Source organism: Rhopalosiphum maidis, chromosome 2, assembly GCF_003676215.2.
Source record: "Rhopalosiphum maidis isolate BTI-1 chromosome 2, ASM367621v3, whole genome shotgun sequence".
NCBI classification, from domain to species: domain Eukaryota; kingdom Metazoa; phylum Arthropoda; class Insecta; order Hemiptera; family Aphididae; genus Rhopalosiphum; species Rhopalosiphum maidis.
The window spans coordinates 37,550,608-37,569,054 of record NC_040878.1 but is presented as its reverse complement, the minus strand read 5'-3'; the positions used below and the strand labels follow the sequence as shown (position 1 = coordinate 37,569,054).

The window sequence follows — 18,447 nt, the reverse complement described above, 5'->3', positions numbered from 1 at the left end:
ACATAATAAATATAGCATTATAAAATATTATGAACATCTTCCCGGACGTCTGCATAATATAGACTATCAAAGGGTGCACGTACGTATAATACGTACGATACGCGTACTAATAATAAATAATAACATTATGCACAATCATCCGTCATTTATATATCGGAACCATCATCGTGGTCGCGTGCGATATACGCGCGTAAAAATCGTTTCGGGAAATAAAACGCTGACGTATGCTACAGTCGTGTGCGACCACAAACATTTACCGTGGTCGTCGTATCGTCGTCGTCATGGCGACAACACTTTCACCTGACCAGGTACGACCGGGGCGAGCGCGTGTAACCCCACCACCAAACTATATTATTATTTTATTATATTATACAGTCGGCAGCGGCGGTGGCTCGTGACCTCATAGCGCGCCTACTGACTTGCCGCGGTGCACTCGGCCCGAACACAGTCAGCGGGCATCGCGCGCGCCGTTCTCATCCGGACGAGATAAAATATAATTTTATAATATATACTTGTAAGATATTTAACGCTGTACCTACACCTACTCTGCGAGTGCCGTCAAAAGTGTGTTGTGTGTATCTGGTGTTTTGTTTTTGCCGCGGCGGAGACGATGACGACGACATCACAGAATATTGCCGCAACAGTGTCGTATTCGGGCAACGCGCCGTCGGTTCTCCACAATAGTATTAATAATGTTGCTATAATAACAAAACTCGGCTCGTCATTACACCTCGGTGGTGTATACTGAAACGTCATTCACGCGAGAGTGCAGTTGCTGTCGTAGCGGGCCCGGTCGCAGAAAAAGAAAATTATAATTTACAACAGGATCTGACTGCAGTCTATTTATTTTTGGTGTATATTACATAGGTAATATAGTTGTTAATCGGTACAGCGGTCGTGGTATTATCCGGAGATCACGGGCGAGATGACCAATCCGTATGCTCGCCCAACGGTACAGCCACACATCGAAGATCTGCCGACCGATTGCGGGTGAGTTTGACGCGCGCGCGGTTTAAATACAACTAAAAACATTAAAAACAACTAACATTCTTATTAGGTACCTATTTGTTTTGCGTATTACGCCGTAACTTGTCAGATTCGACTATAATACTATTATTACCGTACTACGAGTAACGATGATTTCATTTGACTTTATATATCTTTATAAATATGTTAACCATTATATATTTATTCTGTATAGTATGTGTACTGTGTAGCATTTGATTTATTATAACTTAATAATTGTTTAAGGGGAAGGATCATTTCTTATATTCGTTTCTTTATAAATATATTTTACTATGACACTCGTAGTTTTAAAATGTTATTAAACTATTTATAGGTTAAATAATTACGTTTTCGGACCTTTAAGCTTTTTGTACACAGGCGTCCTTTTACAAACGTTTGCCCATTCTAATTTGAATATACTATCGCACTATTTACCTATGTTGTAGGTACGCGATTCACGATATAATTTTGTATAGTAGTATTATAAGTGTAATAACTTGCATCTATCGCTGTAGTGATGATTGTTTTCTATGAAAGGGATGGTCGCCAGTTTACAGCAATATTCTGTCGATTTTATTTCGGAGAGTTTTACTTGCACAATTATTAGCAACTTTAGTCCTGTTGTATCCAAACATATTTTATAAGCAATTCCACGAATATATATATATATAATATGTATAGAACATAGGTAGGTTTGCTTACTTACACTATATATTATACTAAATACTACATGCTTACAAAAAAAAAAAAAATATAAGTTTCATCTTCCGAAAATGATCTTAAACATTTTTAACATTCTCTAATTTGACAGTAATGGCCAATGGTGTTGTTCACAAACTTTCTTACTTATATTTTCAAGCAAATAAATTAACATTCAATATAGTAAGTACAAAAGTGCATTATGTATATGCGAATCGTATACCTATAACGTTCAACTGTAAGATACAGTTATCTTCATAATTCGCGAAGAACCCTTAGTTTTCAGCTTAATATAGTATTATAACGATTTAGAAGACTGGTTATAATTCGCGGCGGCGAGGATCAGAAAGTAGGACTAGGCAGCAGAACCACCCTTTTCCATAAACTACTCTTTTGCTTCATATTGTGTGTTAGATAAATAAAGAAGTTTTATGTGTTTACTCGTATTTTGGCCACCTATGACTTAATAATTTCCATTTAATTTTGTGTTAACCTTAAAACGAAACATTTATTTCGAATTATTTTGGATAAGTTTTATTTAATTGTTTATCAAAAATCTATAAATTTTAACATTTCTTTATGGAAAAATTTAATGTATAACCTACTTTTAGGATATTAGGAAATTAATTAAATATTTAATGATCCAGAAAATCAATAACATATACCTACCTACTAAATAAAATATTCTATACAAAACTATCGATTAGTTGTCGTTTACTTGTGTATACTGTCTAGACCATATTTTGCCAAAATAAATGTAGATATTTATTGAGTCTATACTTTACTATATAATTTTTCAATTAATATTCGATTTATAAAGTGTATATTGAGTACATTTTATGACACAAATAAAATACCTAATTAGTTTCTGTTTATATTTTGTATAAATCTACACTAATTATATCACTAATAGGTATAAATCATCTATTTATTGACTTGATAACTATAAACTGGTGTCGAAACTAACAATAGAAACGCTCTATTGACGTTTTAAAATCATGTATACATCAAGTGGTGTACTAATGTGCTTTAGTATACTGGGTAGTTTAAAATTGTAAAGATTTTATTTTTTCAATTCTTATATATGAATAATTTATTATTTAAAATAATTGTTGGTTGGTTTTTATGTAAATTAGATACAATCCAACACAAATTGTTTAACAATTAATATTATTATTGATATATACACTAATTTTCTATAAGTGACTATAATATGTACTATTAAGAAGAATATTGCTATGCAATATGCATAATATATGTTAATGTCTAAACAAAAATTAAGTAACCATATAACACACAATGATTGTTGTTTATATTTTGTAGGTTACTTAATTCTCAGTTATACATTGAAATCACCATAAAAAGTCAACACTTTAATATGAAGTTATTATAAGTATAGGCACCTATAAAATAACAATTTCCAAAATATATATTTAAACTGATTTGTGACATTTTTAATTTGCTTAATTTATAACAATGACAGCCTTTTATTTTTACCACCATTGATAATTTATTGTTCTTAAATTACATATATATATACATATTAAATAGTTGTGGAAATGTGGTTTCAACAACTTAATAAACAAGATACATGATATTGAAATTTCTAGATAAATCTTCCAGAGACCAAATGTTAATATATTGCGATTCGTAGAACTCATAACGTATACAACGTTAAAACTTTCCGCGCGTGGTATGTTTTTTCACTCAGTGGACATTAAAAAAACAAATAAAATATTGAAAAAGTGTCAACTAAAGCAATACAGGAGATGAAGAACCAATTGCACAATGTCTATACAGTTTACTCGCATTCATGCATGTGTGTATATATTTATTGATGTGACGTCCGAATAAAATAATTTCACACATGTATCGAATTACTGCGTGACATACCTTTAACTATATTAAAATATACGATATTCTTTTGGCAAAAAACACAAGATGTCTAGATTAATTTTTACTGAAGAATTATACGTAAAGTATACAAATAAAAATTATTAAGACATTCCATTTGCAGTAATTAAAATTCTCGAAGATCACTGTTGATCGTAATATTGTACATCAGTTGTAGTATAATATATAAGTGCACGTGTAATTACGACGTGGATAAGTGTGCGCGGAACGGAGGTTTGACGGGCGGCGTCTGTTGCATAACTATGTAGTAGATATATAAGTATACCCAGTCATAATCTATACTGTATCGAATAAACGGTTTTTTTCGCATCAACGGTTAACTATGTGTATTTTTTTTTCGTTATGACGTTATAATATATGTATACAATATATAATATATTATGTACGGTCGTTGGTCGACACTAAAGAAACCAAAAAACGTTCAACATACCACAAACAATCTGTGTACACAGTACACACCTATATTCTTTAAGCAGTTATGCGAAAAAAACCACGCGGGATTCTGACCAAACACAAAGTGTTATATAAATAGTATAGAATAAGTCTGCAAGTAATATTTAAGTTTAATGTCAAAATTGAGGAGTTTCCTCGTCCACAACGGCTATAACATTATTCTCATGTGGATTGCGTCGTACTCAAAAACATAGCACCTACCTATAAAAATAAAAGCACTGTATTATTTTTTAATTAAAACATTGTGGCAAATATATTTAATGGTATTTATTGATTTCTTTAAATTTTATAAACAAAAAATCAGTGCAAGTTCAACTTTATAATTTCTTCTAAAGAATGTCGTGCACGCACATCGATATAAAAAAGCAGAGAAATACTATACCATATTATTACTAACGATAATTCGCTAGTAATGCTATAATATAATTAATACAGTATAATATACACAAGTGGAATATATTTTTTATACTAAACCGTATATATACACATTATTTTTAATACTATTATAAGAACAAGTTGTCTGTTAAAATGCCCAACAATAACTGTGGCTGATTTGCTTCCTAAAAGTAAATAGGTCGTTTTGCTTGTGATGACTGCACAACCTATATTTTCATTTCTCGTAAGTTCACTATACAAGCTTTCATATGCGATGATCGTTAAATAACGAATTTAGATTTTAGATCCTTTTTGTACCTATAGCACGCATAACCAATAAACAAATAATACATCAATACATATTACATAATTATTATTTACTATATTATTATAATATATTCAATCATCGAGTGTTAACGATTTTTTTTATCTGGTTGACGTAAACATGCACAGTACGTTAATATTTCTGGAATATATATAATAATAAGTTCCTACTTTACGGGATTGAAATTGGGCACTATGACATTTAGGCATTTAACGCTCCTTTTCAAAAGAGGATTCAGATAAACATTAATTATAGGTATCAGAAACCATCATCACTGATTCCTTCCTTTAGTCTACACTAAAACATAAAATAATTATTTTTATTAAAAAGTATTGATTACCCATTTAAAATCAAAAGAGTAACAAATTTACATAAAAATTAAGTTTGAAAAATCTGTTAACCTGTTTGAAATTGATGTAATAAGATAATTCCAAAAGAATACAAAATTAGTTATGTGTATTAAGTATTAACATATTATGTATTTTCTTTATTTCATATTATACATTGTATTTGTATAATAATAAATAACATATGGAATTTGCAAAATGTTAGCGAACTCGCTAGGCCCACTAGGCCCAGGTATGCCGTATGCGTGATTTATTACGCGAAAATGTTGTATAAATACCTATATGGCTATATGTATTTAGAATTTGTTCAATCATAAGTATACCTACAATAAATAAAAATAGGTTACCAGTGATATATTGCTGAATAAATTGTACTTTAAAATGTTCTCATATTATTAATTGTAAGAGTATAAGCATATTTAATAGATATTTTTCTATATAGGTGAAACTTATAATTATTTATTATTAAGGTTATTTATTCTCAACACTAGTTTGTTCATTGGTTCACAAAATGTTTTTGATAACTATCTGATTACTGATTAATCTAGTGACTAACATAAAAGAATTGAAAATTGCAAATTATTATAGAATGTTTTGTTTATGTCACTGAAAATTATAATAGGTACCTATAGGTACGGCCATTTATGACCATAAACTCACATATCATCGTAAATTTTATCAGTCTATGTAAAAAAATATATAAATAAGTGAGTATAAGAAAAACACGCCTATATCCCCTCCCACCATCAATACTACTATCATAAGCTAAAATGTCATAAGTTTATGGAGAATAATTTTTGAGAAAAACGTGTATTCATATATTGCAATTTCTTAAAATCAAAACACTTTGTCTTTGTGTATTGTGTTACACAATCAATTCTTTAAGTATAATATGTTTTTTTATGTGAATTTAACCTAGAATACATTTTTAATAATATAATAATAAATATTGTTAAATTAAATTTTAATAACATATCTTATTTGTTAAAGTCAATTTAAAAAGGCCGCTTATAAAATTTTGTTTTTAAAGTTTTGCATTACATATACAATACACCACTGGTGATGGGCAGGTATATAGGTACATCATATTGTGCATTTCATGCTTGCTGTGTATATCATTGTATTAACTGGTAGTACTACAGAATGTCGGTATGTTTACAGTTTATACTTGTGTTACACCGAGTTGTTCATTAAATCCCATTCAAATATTTCAAACCACCGCCGCGTAGTATTATAGGTAGGTATTACTTATTTAAAATATAGGCGCGTCTGTTTTCCGTTTTTATGTGGACATTGACATTTATTGTGTGCAGAGACATACACGTTGTACTTATATTATGTTATTATATGTACTGAAACATAAAACATTGTAATGAAACTATTTAACCATATGCATGAATACTCGTGTACAGTTGTGGTGTATATATGACTAAACCAAAATAGGTAGGTATAGCAGTTATACTATAGCCTATATCGTATACTTAATGTACTATCTATACTCAATGGTAATATCTACTGATACAATGTCAGCCATAACGCCATATTTTAATATATTATAATGCAGCATATACACACAGGCACGGTGTCGGATTTTTTTCTGTTGGTGGGCATTCATTTTTTGTAGAGCAGACTACATTTTTAACTTATTAAAATTAAATTATTATACCTAGTATGATTTACATATAAATAGTTTTGATTTTTGAATATGAATTGATTGAATATAATCCGCTATCTACATTATGTTATAGTGACTTTCAGCAATACACTTTATAAATTTTAATTTACGAATTATATAAACCTGTATTATGCTAAATTATACTGCAGGTATACTATTCCTATGCTTACTTGATAATAGAAAATAATATAAATTAGACTATTATAAAAACAATAAAATGGATTGAGTATTGAGATATAAAACAATTAATTAAATAGTAACTTGTACCTGTAGAGAGAGTAGAATGGGTCTTGGAGAGTTGGAGGTATAATTGTATGCTTTTTGTTAAGTAGAATTGTGCACTTGTGTCACCTCTTACGCTAGTGTAATTAAGAGGGATCAAACAGTGCACGAATATAAGAATTTTATATCAATGAAATATCTCATGTGTGCTACTATATTATACTCATGCTTACTGCTAATTCTATTTTTTTTTTTTAATAATAACTTGAAAGTCTATGCGTATTTATAGTGAACTTATTGTGGTCTCATTTAAAAACGTGAGTTTTATGACGGATTTACTCAAAATACTTTAAGCATTGTCTACTACTTTACTAGTTAATATTCATGGATAGATGTATTTTAAAAAAAATTGTTATAAAATATTAAAAAATATGTAAAATAATTTCAGAAAGTGGATTACTCCCTTCTTTCAACATTTCAGGGATAAGTATTGTTTAAATGAGAGGAGAAACTGTTGAACATTTTACCTAAATTTTGAAGTTACGTCTCTACGTCTATAATATATAGACCAATAATACCATATTTTTTCATAAATACGCGTTATCGGATTGTGCAAAATATAGCTTATTATGGATTACTTATTTATATTAACTACTATGCGTAGGTATATCAAAAAGTTTGGCCAACACTGAACGATGGCCTTCACGCACTTCCGGTTCCTCTGTCATCCGAAGACTGTATATAATTAAATTGTTGCCCTCGTCATCATTACTATATGTAATACATAATATACTGTCCCACATAATATATATTTTTTATAGGGACTTTTACTTGTATATGTTATATTATTATATTATTATGCTATTCAGTAAGAATCGTAATCCACGTCAAAAAAAAGTACTCAACACACTGCAATGGCAGCGCCCATCGTGTACGTTAAAATATATTATATGTGTGTGTTTGTAGTTTTCAATGTCGTGTTATAGGCACGGCTAGTCTCGTACAATATTACGAAATAAATTATAATAATAGTCAACAATATTTATCTTATAAAAAACTTTTATAATATACGTTTAAACTTATACTACTTCGTACATATCATATTATATATTATTATTATTAAATCGTCACCATGTTTTATATAGGTAAAATGATTGTACTATGTTCATTGTTTATATGTTTAATATATACAACATATAGGTACCTAATAATATTATGTATGCCAAACATGCAGTATGTACAGTTTTTGCGCTGTTGTCATTGAGATATCGTTCAATGTTCCAGAGTATAATATAATTATTAGTATTTACAATCTTAAAAATAATTTAATATTAATATAGGTATAGGTAAATACGTTTCCTTTTTGCAATATATCGATATTTTTATTTTTAAATACTTATAATATATACTTAAAATAGATATAATACATTGGTGTACAACGTACATAACCCAAAACTATTTAATGAATTTAACTATACAGAATAATGGAAATATATTATATAAGTAGACATTATGAAATAAAAAAAATCTGTTTACTAATCATTAATCACATTTTTCTATATGAAAATATGTTTGATATATATTATTGCGATAAAAAATGTAAATTATCAGAAATTCAAGAAGTATTCTTTCAAAGTAAAAATCAAACGTGTATGTTTTTCGTTAGTTATTTTATCGTTTAGTATATATTTTAAATATCACATAGATTCATAAAATGAAACTGATTAAATTCGTTAATAGCGTTTTTGATTAGTTTCTGGTGTATTGTGTATAATTACAATATAGGTACATAACATATTATACCTTTACATATTTAGGTATATCTATTTTTAGTTCACTATTACAATTCACTAGTCACATAATTACTTGATTTCTACTAGAGTTAAGGTACTGCATTTAGATAAAATGTTTTGAATATCATATAATAAATTGTTATAAAACTATTAATCTCACTTAAATAATAGATACGAATTTAAACTTTAAACTAAAAAAAAAAAAGAAGAAAAGAATTAGAAATAAAATAAATAAGAAAAATGTATGAAATAATTTATTATATATATATTCAAATTATTCATTGTCAAAGATAAGTATTTACAATTGTGTATTTATTAATAAAATTAATTTTTATTTTGTCATTTTAAAATTATTGATTGTTTTACATATTATATTTTGAATTGTTTAATTACTTTCGTTAAGCTGTATGTTCTGATATACCTTAGTAGTTATTCATTTATCATGTACAAAGAAGACTTAGTTAAAATATTTTTTGAAAGTTGATATACTCGAAATAAATTTTTTTCACCAAAATGTTTATTGTTATAATATAAATATTAAATATGTATATTTTATATAGTGTTGTTTTACCAAATAATAGATAATATTTTATAAATTCCTATAACTTAACTAACTTCAAACGACTCATATTTATTTTTTTATGACGTCTCGGGTTTCGTTTATTTTTGTATTTTATATTACCATGTTTTAATCATTATTTTAATATATTTTAAACATTTTAACCATGTAGATTGTTGAACTATTGATTTTAGTATACAAGATTTTGTATACTAAAATATTAGTTAAAATATTCTAGATTTTTACACAACATACGATTTTCAAATTTGTATGTTTGACTATTACCGTAAAAAGTAATGGGTACTAAGTAATGGGTGTTGCAAGACTATTGTTTTCCGAATTGTGTTAGTTTAATAAAATATATATACATATTATCTTTTTGCAAACGCAAAACAATATTGTTGAGATTTCATATTTAAGCAAATTACATATTTTACAGATTGCAGTGGCTGGGATATTCATTATGTCGGTCTTGGATTAGATGTGCTACAGCTGGAAAGTATTTGACTACCATAACACTATTTGTTTTCTTCCAAACGGCGTCACAAAGATACTTTTTTTCAACTTTAGAATCGAGAAGCTATAATATACCTAAAGATATATCAAGTGTGTATAATAAATAATACCTTACTATATACGGAAGTCACATTTTTCTAACTGATCAGTGATCTTATAACTATGTATGTATTCCTGCATTTTTTGTAACTTAGATTGGCTATGGATACTCAGTGGATTTGTTCATTTAACGTTGTCCACATTCGTTGGATACCGAGGGGGTAAACGCAACAAGAATTCATGGATTGCGTTTTTTGGGATCCTGCAAGGGATTTTTGCCGTTTTACTAGCATTAATAAATGCGTCCGATCACTACAACTTTCAACGACCATCAGCTTTAGTTTTGGCCACTTTGGGTAATACAATAATAAACGTACATCTTAATTAATTATTAAATCGACTGAACACAAACCTTCAAAATATTGACTCTTATAGAAACGCCACTATGCGACTCAATTCACGGTGCCCACGTAAAGGAACCGTACGTCCCATTTCACTTGGTGAAAACTGCAGTGTTGTTCTTGCTCCAAGTCAGCATGTCTTTGGGAAGTACAGCCCTATTGGCTTTGGGCCTAGGTCTGCTCGATGAATCGGTAACTCCGACCAAAATACCGGCTTGTATAGGTGTGGTCGTCGGTTCATCATTGCTGGGACTCCAAACGGGGTTGATGGTGGGGAAATTTGCATTCCATGTAAGCGCAGACTTTAATTTGGCCGGTGACATCGTGTGGCTCAGTAAGTCTAAAATATATTGTACCTACTACCTATGTATATCGACTCAAACAATATGGCACTTTTCATGTAAAAATCTGTTTTAATAGTTATTGGTTTGATTTTGATGGTTGTATCTTTCATTGTGGCTCTATATCCAAACAGGCTGGTCACGAGCCGAGCTTCAACATTAATACGCAACAGCCCAATTTATCGAAATAACAGATATGGTACGTGATAAATTATAATGATTCAAAATTTGAGTCAGATTTCGGCATTAAACTGTTTACATATTTTAATAGATTTCAGGAGTACGCTTGGAAGGATTTTCAGTAATAAGCTGATTTTATCTAATATTGCTGCCATCGCTTGCGTGTACACAGTATTGATCAATATGTTGTACGAGGAACCTAATTACATGGAATCGGTGTTTTTCGTACCCAAACACACAACAGACGCAACTGATCAAAATACCATAATCATTGGTTTGTAAATTTAATATATTTACCTGACAAAATTTATTCAGAAAATTATAGTAAAATTAATAATCTAATCAGCATTTATAATTGCGTACTCATTATTTTTTTATAATTTACGAAAAAAAAAAGCTTTTTGAAATCGCTTTAACTTAGTACTGGTTTAAACACGCGACGTATGTATAATATAATAATAATAATTATGCAACTTGCTTATGTTTTAGATTTTTTAAGATATCCTTTGGCAGCAGTTTGCGTGTTTTTATCTGGCGTATTAATATGCATTACACAGCCAAGAGCTACGTTGTTAGCCGCCTGGAACATTGGCATAATTTGCGTTGTGACTATATTAGTCTTCACTAGCATGTTCTTACGGTGTTCCAAGATACAAGTACACAATCAAATAACGCATAAGTAAGAATTTGCTTAATAATAAAAAAGAACATTTATCACCTAAATAGTGTTTTTTTGTTATTTTATGTTTATATAGGTCTGATTTGAACGAATTTTGCAATAAGGATTGCAATTGTCCGGACAATATTCCATTTGAACCGGTTTGTTCGTCAAACAGCCATATAGTCTATTACTCACCCTGTCATGCCGGTTGCAGGACTCAGGATCTGTATTCCAGACAGGTGAGAAATGTGCATAATTAAACCATATTAATAAATGCTGTGTAACATAAAAATAAAAATAAATAAAAATATGTTCTCATCATAGGAATACGTCGGGTGTGCTTGCGTCCAAACCGAATCCGCCAGTAAGCGTGCTTGTTATGATCATAACTGCCACCAAATGAACGTCGGGTATCAATCAATTTCGGTGTTGATTCTGTCACTGTTGGGCACGTGTATAGTTGGCACAATAATTTTATTGCTCAGGTACAATACAGATGAATTTAAACTTTATATATACTGTGGTCGGTGATCCATTGAACATGGCTAAATTAATTAATTTAAGTCAATGTTTGTGTTTTAAAGACTTTATTATCAGATAATACGGTTATTAAATAATATGTTATGTACCACATATTATACCCGTAAATGAGATTTTAATTTGTTATCCCACTGATTGTGAACTTACAATTTTAGAAGTGTAGAACCTGATGATCGCACCACAGCTTTGGGGTTCGCAGTGACTTTCATTTGTTTGATGGGGCATGTGCCCGGAAAAATACTTTACCTATTTGTTGGACGTACGTATTAAATTATGGATATTCAAATTATTTTACAATAATATAATATATACTTGAATTTATGTTGTGGTAAGAATAGAAAACATAATATAATATAATTTAATTTAATCGCTTATTTTTTAGATTTAACGTGTATTTTGTATGACAGCAACGACCAATGTCGGTTAAATGGCTCGGCAACGTTTTCCACCTATCTCAGTCTGTCCAATATATGTAAGCGTCACCTACCTACTACTGTGGCATGCAAATTAAAAATATTTGTAACTTGTAAACTTGTCCGCAGGTATACTCATGACGTCAGCAGCACTCTATGCATGCGTGTGCTTAATGTCAAGGCCATTGCGTCCGTATGGAACTTCAGATTCTGCGAAAAAATTTATCGTTAACTCAGTATCGAGTCCGTTGAGTCCATTAACGCCACCTGGATTTGAAGAGAGAGCACCCACGCCGACCAGAAAGCCTCCGAAGAGAAGACCGTCCGATTTATCATTTTCTGCTTCGAACACTAATATTGATTTTACCAGGCATACAGACGACTATTCGCCAAGGAGTCCCGGAACAACGCTTAGAGAAGGAGGGGTCTTAACTACATTACTATAATAAATTTTCATAAAACAATGTGAAAACACGTGAACTACGAAGGGAATATTATGTGATCTGAATACCCTCATATCGGTTACTGATACATATATATATATATATATATTGTACTACAGATGCCTCAATAAGCGTAAACAAAATCAAAATTAAACATGCCATACTATTTAATTTAAAAATGTATTACGTACCAATCTAGTCTATGGATTAAACTGTATAATAGAGGATATAATTTGGTCCTAACTCCTAATCTATTAAACTTAATAATAAAACCGTACATGTTTAAAAAGAATATAGGGATAACGGAACCCGCGCACGGCGCACATGTACTTATTCAATTAAGAGTTGTATATTAATGGTACGAGAATAATCAAACTTATTGTAATTTTTAATCGTGTACCTATAATAATAGAATAATGAATTAATAACGATAGTATATATTCATGTTTATAATTCAATAAATAAATTAAGAATTAAATTGTACTTAAAGTTACACAATCATTATAGCAAATAACGATTGATATTTGGTTGTATTCACTGCAGGTATTTGTGTGGACAAAATAATATGTTTAATTAAAATATTTTTTATGTTTAATAATTTATCATGAATTTTATTTTATTTTAAGTTAATCTCATATAATAATTGAAAAATAAAATAGGTATTTAAATTTTTCAATGTATATGTGTATCTATAATTAATTACCCGACTACCTATAAATTATAATAAATAAATATAATTATTGGTTGTATTCTTAAAATCTATCATTAAAAGGGTTAATAATTTAATTGGTTATAAGTAATTACTTTTATTTATTAAAACTAATAAATATGCTAATTAATTCACATTAAATTATAACTTAATATAATTATAGTTATAATACTTATCAACAAATATTTTGTTGAACCAAAAATTATTTATTTTAAATTTGGTAGGTTAGATTGTGAATACATTAAATATGCATATGAATGAAAATTACTGTATTAGATAAATTTTAAATTTTGAACTTCAAATGGCTAAATATTGTTTTATTTGACAGTTTAGCTTATTAATAATTTTAAAATATATATTTCTGAAAACTCATAATAGTAAATATTGATTATTATTTATTATAAAATAATTAAGAACCTATTTACAAATCAAAGTATTTAAAGAATTAATTAAATAGTTAATTTAATTTAATAGGACAAAAAGGTGTTCACTATTTCCGTCAAGTTTGAACATAATAATTTTTAACTGCTTCTTATACTCGTGATAAATTTTTCATTTAAATTTGTGTTCATATTCGTAATATGAATAATTAGTTATCGTTCATTTTTATTTGTTTTTTTCTAATCATTCTTTCATCTTTGTAAAATAATTAATAAGTTATTCTCTATTCTGTATTCATATAATTGCTTTAGATAAACAAATCGATATGGTTTTAAACATCACGCTTTCACGTTAATTTCATTTAAATAGGTATGTACTTACTCAAAATGTAGGCATTAGGCATAAAGGTAACAGCATTAACCATTGTCAATATATATAATTATATTAATTATTTTGTTATGTTTGCATAAATCTTAATTACTTTAAAAGTATGATCAAGAAATCAATTGTTATTAAGCCATTAGTTACTCAAAATTACATTAGTCTTGTATGATAATAAGTTTTAAAAAAAATGGATCATTAGACGTTGCAATAATTTAGTATGTAGGTAATATTTTCCAAAACCTATTAACTTTATTAAATTTACATAAATATTTATTAAACATTGTATTTTCGTTACACGAAGATTTAAATACTTAAACATTTATTTATGATGTTGATTTTACAAAATTCTAGTCAATAGTATTTTTTCATATCATTTTTATTTTTTTAAATGGATCAAAGGTTTTGAGTTATTATAACTTTTACCAAATAAGGCCATTGTTTAATTAATAATATGTGTTCATATAATAACTATATAGTATTTGTATAACCTGACTACTGTGTATCTGTGTAATTTATTATTAGAAATCTATATGTTTTTAAAATTAAAATGATCTTGATTTACTACTTATATTTACAAATTTGTATTATATATCTTGTGGCACGTGAAATTATGAAAGTAATTCATTATAATATAAATTATATCATTGTAAATATCTGATACTTGATACTTTCATCGTCACAAAATATATATTATTTAGTAATTAAATAATAATATTTATCGTTATAATATAATGATAATTATAAATACTTAAATTACCATATCGACATGAAGAAATTATAAAAATTAAAAGATATTTTCCTAAAAATAATATTATACATTGTTTTAATAATTATAGTTTACCAAAATGTAAATAATAAATTTATATGATTCATTCTAAATTACATTTTTAACCAATTATTACTGTGACGAAAATTTAAATTTAATATTTATGGGTTTTTTATAATGTTTACCTACTTATTGTTAATTGTTATTGTCTTATTATTTTAAAATATAAAAATATTATTGTATTTTCGCAACATTTTATGTTTATATTTATATTTATATTAATTTTTTTTTTAAATATTACTGGTAATTTTATATGTATTTAAAATTATATGTATAAAAAACGAATGTTTTGTAATTTATTTTAAAATAACAATATCATTATACGTATATGTTACCTTATAATAGGAAGCCACTACAGCATATTACAATCGAAGGACTATTTCATTGATGAATATCTTCAGTAAAAATAATTATTAGGAGCGCGTTATTTTCTAAAATCTTATTTTATTTAAAATACAACTTCTATCTCTTGCGAAAAATTAACGGATATATTGGATACAAGCGTCTATTACTATTCGAAAATATACATTATACAAGTATACGCAAAACGCAACCATACGTATATTACCTACGGTAGTAAATTATTATTATCATTTATTGTTACGAGTATATCTCAAAATTAATAACAATGAATATTGTAACGAATAACACATAACTAAAAGTATATAAATGATAGTAATGATTTGATCGTTAGTAACAAATTTTTAATGAAAACTTATTCAAATTTTAATTTTCCATGTATTTAAATTAGCTTCATTTTTCCAAAATAAAATAAACTGCTGCTTTTAATATGGTCAAGATATATTGACTATAAAATATATTTAACAGATTTATTTTTTATTTTTGATAATATCAAGTTCGATAGTTAAAAATCATTGTTTAAACTAATAGGTATTTCAATAGTATACAATAAGATATCTCAACATTTCCCATACTGAGAAAAAAAGGTTAAAATAATAAATTGATTTTAAAATAATGTGTGTTTATTTTTTTCTATCAAACATAACCTTTTAGGAAATAAAAATGATTTGATTTTCAACGTTGGAGGTTATGCCTGGTAGCAAATTGGATCAAGTTGGTACTTAGGGAAGTCTAAAGTTAACGTCCAAGACGTTGCCTCCATTTCACTTCAAGCTACAATTCCAATACTTTCGCATAATTTTGAAATTAATTTGCTATAATTTGTTATGTAATTTTCAGTATTTGCTCACCTTAGTTTTCCCAGAATAATTTTTTTTTGTATGCCCTTTTAACTTTCAATTAAGAACTTTAGGATTTTGGGAAAAATTTTCAATTAATTTGCTATAATTTACTATATAATTTTGTTAACACTGCTTTCAAATATTAAATTGCAAATTTCAAACTGCTAGAAAAAAAAACACAGTTCAAGAACGTAAATTAAGTGGAATTTAGTACGTTTAAATAATTTCAAAAAACTACATCAGATATTAAACTTTTGACGATCAACAATATCATATCTATATAGAACCAAAAAAATATACTAACATTATTATTTTTTATATACATCTGAAATTCAAATTTAAATAAAATTACATTTAAACAATAAATATTGATATTTATTATTCTGTTATAATTTAAGAACATTATTCGCAGTGACTTATATACATAAAACATTTTCATTTAACAGTTAAATGAAAAATAATGATTTTAACGTTAAATTCATAAAAAAAATAGCCCTTCTATTTTATGGCATTAATATAGGTTGCTATTTGAAAATTAAAAGTTGATAGTGATTTCACTATTAAATGTAAGGGTGAAAAAAAAGGATTAAATTTGATATAATTTTAGAAAAGCATGAAACTAAAAATTTTGAAAAAAGTTAATACTTTTTGAAATAATGAGTGTTTAATGATAAAAAAAATCGCTCTGTATAATATTTATTTTAGAAAAATAATTTTGATTTAGAAACCAAGTGTTAAAATTAATTTACCACTCACCTAAATAAAGACCTATATGGCTATATTATTATGTATAAGTATTAATTCAAGGAACTTTCACAAAAAAATGTTTATGAACACGAGTGCTTAACAGTTAACAAAAATGAAAAAAAAATGTATGGAAGCTATTGATGTTTTTAATCCCTTTATGTTCTCAAGTTTTAAAGCGGATAACCAATAATTATGTTCGCTTTTCTTATATTATTATAATAATTTTACATTCTCATAATCACTGTACATAGTTTTCAAGGAGTTTTGTATAGGCAATTTGTATACAATAAAAAGATAAAGTAATGAACACCAAAAAATATAAAAAAGAAATGCAAAATAAAAATTAGTTGTTCAGATTCACATGGTAATGAAACACGTTTGTGGTCAGGAGAGCATCGTCTAAAAAGTTCCAAAAAAAAAATGCAAAATGCATCAACTTCCTAGCCCCCCAGTCATTATCACGTACTCACCTCATTATGAAATCATGTAAATATAGTTTCAGAAATGGCCAATGGGCACCAATGTATTGCATGGACAGCCGATAAAGTCTACGTAGGTAAGTAATAGCAAAGCCGTTTTTTCTAAAACATGCAAATACTCTCATCAACTCTAAAGTCTAATCATTTGAATAAATACCAACACATATTTAATTTTCTCAACAAGTACATGTTTTTTGCGCACAAATTATTTTGTTTTTTTCTTTAATCAATGACTATATATTATATACAAATTGGAAACCCACGAACTATTCACAGTAACACAATTGTCAGGTTAACTTAAAAAAATAATTTCTTACGCCGTTTTAAAAAACTATTTAATTACATGAGCCGTGAATAATAAAAGGTACATTTTAATATTTTATTAAACTAAATATATTTTTATATAAACTTCAACTTATTTAGACATTTTACAAATATTTAATTAAGCGTTATAAATAAAAATATATTATGATTATAAACATTATAATATGAACCTGCCTAGTCGCTAACAGACATGGCTTGCATTTTATCTTACTCCTCAATTCCAATACTAAGACCGTGACCTGACCCATTAATTGCATCATGACGTACACTAAATCCAGCCATCGTATCGATAGAAATGTAGAATATAATTCATCATACTAATGACTGTTTAAATCCACGTCACTAGAAGTATAGTTAATACAGGAATAATATCAGCTTATTTTTGGACCCGATTACTTCGAAAATTTATTTACAGCTGTAGTTGATTGTATGCATTTTCAAAGTTTTGTTTTAAATTTTTACAACATCATACGTACTAAGAAAAGTTAAGAAAA

At 27.7% G+C, this 18,447-nt stretch overlaps 1 protein-coding gene across 1 annotated transcript; it reads left to right on the top strand.

Annotated features, from left to right (window-relative positions):
* Positions 1 to 429: 429 nt before the first annotated feature.
* LOC113552735 (solute carrier organic anion transporter family member 2A1-like) lies at positions 430 to 13,566 on the top strand. The gene is made up of 12 exons (XM_026955608.1): positions 430 to 990; positions 9,807 to 9,973; positions 10,078 to 10,278; positions 10,358 to 10,657; positions 10,744 to 10,863; positions 10,936 to 11,118; positions 11,334 to 11,523; positions 11,600 to 11,744; positions 11,830 to 11,990; positions 12,201 to 12,304; positions 12,428 to 12,517; positions 12,588 to 13,566. The coding sequence occupies exons 1-12, from the start codon at positions 926 to 928 to the stop codon at positions 12,902 to 12,904; spliced, it is 2,043 nt and encodes a 680-aa protein (XP_026811409.1). The 5' UTR covers positions 430 to 925; the 3' UTR covers positions 12,905 to 13,566.
* The last annotated feature ends 4,881 nt before the right edge of the window (positions 13,567 to 18,447 follow it).

Bases quoted from the DNA above. Each gene is read 5' to 3' on its own strand.
- LOC113552735 (XM_026955608.1), top strand. From the start codon at position 926: ATGACCAATCCGTATGCTCGCCCAACGGTACAGCCACACATCGAAGAT. The intron at 9,974-10,077 runs GTGTGTATAATA...TTTGTAACTTAG, and splicing joins TATACCTAAAGATATATCAA to ATTGGCTATGGATACTCAGT. The intron at 11,119-11,333 runs GTTTGTAAATTT...CTTATGTTTTAG, and splicing joins TCAAAATACCATAATCATTG to ATTTTTTAAGATATCCTTTG.